The 4,158-nt window shown below is 35.4% G+C and overlaps 1 protein-coding gene across 1 annotated transcript in view; it reads right to left on the bottom strand.

Annotated features, from left to right (window-relative positions):
• Positions 1-211: 211 nt before the first annotated feature.
• LYPLAL1 (lysophospholipase-like 1) overlaps positions 212-4,158 on the bottom strand; it is a 51,108-nt gene continuing 47,161 nt past the window's right edge. Inside the window, exons 4-5 of the mRNA XM_006890575.1 lie at positions 853-968; positions 212-451 (exon numbers count right to left, since the gene is read on the bottom strand). Of these exons, the coding sequence (XP_006890637.1) occupies positions 212-451; positions 853-968 (356 nt within the window). The remainder of the gene's footprint in view (positions 452-852; positions 969-4,158) is intronic.

Raw genomic sequence — 4,158 nt, 5'->3', positions numbered from 1 at the left:
TAAAAGCTCTCAAATTAGTTACAAAGATGTATCATTACCATTAGCAAGACTGTACTATTGTGTATATTAATAAACACACAATCCAATATATTATTGGTCAATCTTAGTATTTAATGACTATTTATCAAATGACAATTTGGCAGTAAAAATCACATTTCCAAGAGGCATCATATATACATATACATATATATATAAACAAATCAATCTTTATTCATTCATTTTGCCTTTCCATGTCTCCTGGTAGCTTGCTAAGAATCCATGCCTTCAGTTTCTCCAGCTCAGTTTTGCTCATGTCATGGTGGACGCCTGGGAAGCTATGAAATTGTGTGCTCACTCCTAGAGATTGTAACACCGAGTTTGTCTCTTCAGCCCAAGAATAAAGAACTAGCTCATCCGCAGTCCCATGACACTGAAATAATTCAGGAAGCACACCATCAGTTTTCTGAAGAGCCTAGACAAAAAGATATAACAATGAAAAACTTAAAAAAAATATTTTTTAAAAAATATTTCTGGGAACATAGAGAGGGCCAAAATATTCCCATTTTACCAAAAGTTCAATGGCTGAGGGGGAAAAAAGCAGTAGTAGCTATAACTACTTCTATTTTTAATACAAAGTATTTGTTTTTTATCCTTAATCCTTTCCTTAACAGTATATCAATATGAAGTATTTCCATTAACAACCAGCTGAACTTAATTAATATGACTCATTTACCCATGGAATCTCAAGAATATTCCACGAATCAATGTTTACTTATTATGAAGTTTTTATTTTCAATGTATTTATGTGTCACATTTTCTTGGTTTTGGTTTTATTGTTGTTGGTTTTTCTTTATTTCTAAATTTGGTACTTACCTGGTAAACAGCAGATGTTTTATTCAGAAAACTGGAAAGAGCAAATACTCCCGCCACATCCTGATGCTTTCTATATGCTAAATGCATTGCCATGCATCCTCCCATAGAAAATCCTCCTAGAAGAAACAAACTGTTATCAAAAAAAGTAGAATAAGTACATACAACAGCAATTTAGGACAGTGACAAAAATGACTAAAGGCTTCACTACTAACTGAAAGGCTGGGGTTTTCAATCTGCTCAGAGGTACTACAGAGAAAAACACAGGCAATCCAGTTTGAAAAAATATAGTCATATTTTTATCTCTATAGTAAGAGTTGTGTTGCCAACCCAAAGCAGGTGGTTTGAATCCACCAGCAACTCTGAAGAAGAAAATATGGGTAATCTTTTCCCACGTGATTTAGTCTCTGAAAACTTGCTGGAGAGTCAACTATGAACCAGCTACCATTTGACTGCAATGAGATGTGGTTTTTTAAAACATACACTTACCAAAAAGAACTGCCTGACACAGACAAATTTCAGGAAACAATTTATAAGCAAGAAGCAATGGTGATGAAGGATGAAGCTCAAGCTGCTCTGAAGGAATTGGCAAAAAAAATTCTAGGAATTGATGCAACACCAATCGACATATTTCTACAGATAGATGCTGCCTTGGATGTGCTCACCAAGTTGTGCAAATAAATATGGAGGATAACTACTTGGTCAACTGACTGGAAGAGATCCATACTTGTTCCCATTCCAAAAAAGAATGACCCCTGACAGAGTGTGGAAATTATCAAACAATATCAATGATATCACATGCAAGCAAAATTTTGCTTAAGTTTATTTAAAATCAACTAGAACATTGACAGAGAGTTGCCAGTAATACAAGCTGGATTTAAAAGAGGTTGTGGCACCAGAGACTATCATCAATGTCACATGGATCTTGGCTGAAAGCAAAGAATACCAGAGGAATGCCTGTGTCACATTGACTATGCAAAGGTATTTTACTATGTGGATCACAACAAATTGTGGCTAACCTTAAACAGAATGAGAATTCCCGAACACATGATTGTGCTCATGTGAAACCTATACTCAGACCAGGAAGCAGGCATCAGAACTGAACAAGAAAACACAGCATGGCTCAAAATCAGGAACAGATCATTAGGGAGGCTGGCCCTTTAGGGGAGGAAATGTGGCATCAGAATTGGAGGAAGACTCATTAACTACCTACGTTATGCAGAAGACACAACCTTGCTCACAGAAACTGAGGAGGACCTAACACAGTAGAAGGTTTGCTGTACAAAGTCAAGAACTTCAATATGGATTGAAGCTCAACATCAAGAAGACAAAGATTCTCACCACTGGGTCAATTGGCAGCACCATGACAGATGGAGAAGAGATCAACACTTTTGGCACCATCAGTCAGGAGATCAAAAGATGAATTGCTCTGGGGAAAGCTACTGTCAGAAACATCTCCAAAGTGCTAAAGAGCAAATATGTCTTTCTGAAGACGAATGTGTGCCTGATCCAGGTCACAGTCTTCACAATTACATTCTATCAAAGAGCTGGACATTGACTGGAATTGACAGAAAAATTACTGATGCCTTTGATGTGTGGTGCTGGAGAAGAGTACTGAATGTTCCATGGACTGACAAGAGAAAAAACAAGTCCATCCGAGAGAAGTTGAAACCAAGCTGCTCTTTGGAGTCAAGGATTTTGAAGCAGTGTCTCACATACTTTGGGCATGTGGCCAAGAGCGACCAGTCCCTGGAGAAAGAGTGAAGTGACAGCAAAGGAGAAGACTCCTGATGAGATGGATTGACACAGTAACTAGGATAATGGGGTAGGTGTGTCAGAGACAGGGAGATTGGCTCAAGATAGAGCAGAGTTCAGAGATACTGTACATACAGTCACTATGAGCCGCAGGTACCTCGAGGACACATAACAATAAAAATATATTAAGACTTTTTAAAGAATTATAGTGCTAAAAACAAGTTTAGTCTATTTGAGGTGTGAAAACTATGTCTAACAGTTGTGTCACCACTGGTAAAAAGTGATAGAACGATCTAGAACTAGGCAAAAAATCATATTTGTCAAGTAAAAAAAAACAAAAACCAAAAACTAATCACAATTCAAAATGTAAGCCAAAGTACAAGTGTTATTTATCCAAGCTTCTCATGTCTACTTATGTTTTATTTATACTTGCAGGAGTCCTCACACTGCAGCCACAATTATTAACATGTACTTGTTGTCTTACTTGTCAAGTTGTGAATTCCTTCAGGAGTTATGTTTCTAATGTTTTCCATAAAATAAATGCTTAGTGATAGTTGCATTAGAAAGGATCATCAAACATTTGGTGGGATAGTTAAATTATTTTTGGATTATATTATTATTTTTCAAATGGACTTATAATGGTCAACACTCTTGGCACCAGCAGCCAGGAAATAATAATAATAAAAAAAAAAAGTATTGCACTGGTTTTGTAGGAGAGAGAGGGCAATTTCTACTCTTTAAGATTTATAGCCTCAGAAAACTGAACGAGGGTCAGTATACATCAGAATCAACTGTATGGTAGAGAATGTTTTTATTTTCTAATTTAGATAGATAAGAGGGAACAGTATGTCATTGAAAATGTGATTAGTGTGACTGAGGAAACATAATTTTAATACTACTTAATTTTAATACTTAAATCAGACAGGTACAACGGCGACCATAACAAACAAATTTCTATACCATTCAAACTATCTCAATAATGACAATGATGAAAAAATATCTTCATTAGAAGATTAGTGAACACAAATTTTAAAAATTATTTTAAAAGCATAACTTAAAAAAATTATTAATTTAAAAAAAAAGAAGTAATTATGAATTTCCCTTTTCACTCAATGTTTCCTAATCAGGTGACCTACTAATTTCTGTGGCTTTATAGTCACTAATGATATCGATCTAACTCAGTAAAATGGGAAACTTTTCCCCACAAAATAAAATGTCCTTCCAAATGTACATAAAAGTATTCTGCAAACACTGAAACTCTTGTTGGATTTATATAATTCAGAGCAAAGGAAAACGCCTTCATTGAAATCTTAAAATTCAATCAAAAACCTTTACTTAGCTATAATCTGGTGAGGTAATCTGCAGTTCTGCACCTGCTGTCTTTGACAATAACATCATCTTTAGCATTGTGAGAAAAGAGGCTTACTTTTTACTATGAAAAGGGGCTTTATTCCTAATAAATAAATGTATTGACACAAGGTACCAGTTATTCAATTCTATCTTCTGCTTTTTTGTGGTGATAATACCGTCAAGTCAGAATAGACCCACAGCTGA

Source organism: Elephantulus edwardii, unplaced genomic scaffold (genome assembly GCF_000299155.1).
Source record: "Elephantulus edwardii isolate Elephantulus edwardi_28Jun2011 unplaced genomic scaffold, EleEdw1.0 scaffold00090, whole genome shotgun sequence".
NCBI classification, from domain to species: Eukaryota; Metazoa; Chordata; class Mammalia; order Macroscelidea; family Macroscelididae; genus Elephantulus; species Elephantulus edwardii.
The sequence above is the reverse complement of the archived record's forward strand: the minus strand, read 5'-3'. Positions and strand labels throughout refer to the sequence as shown.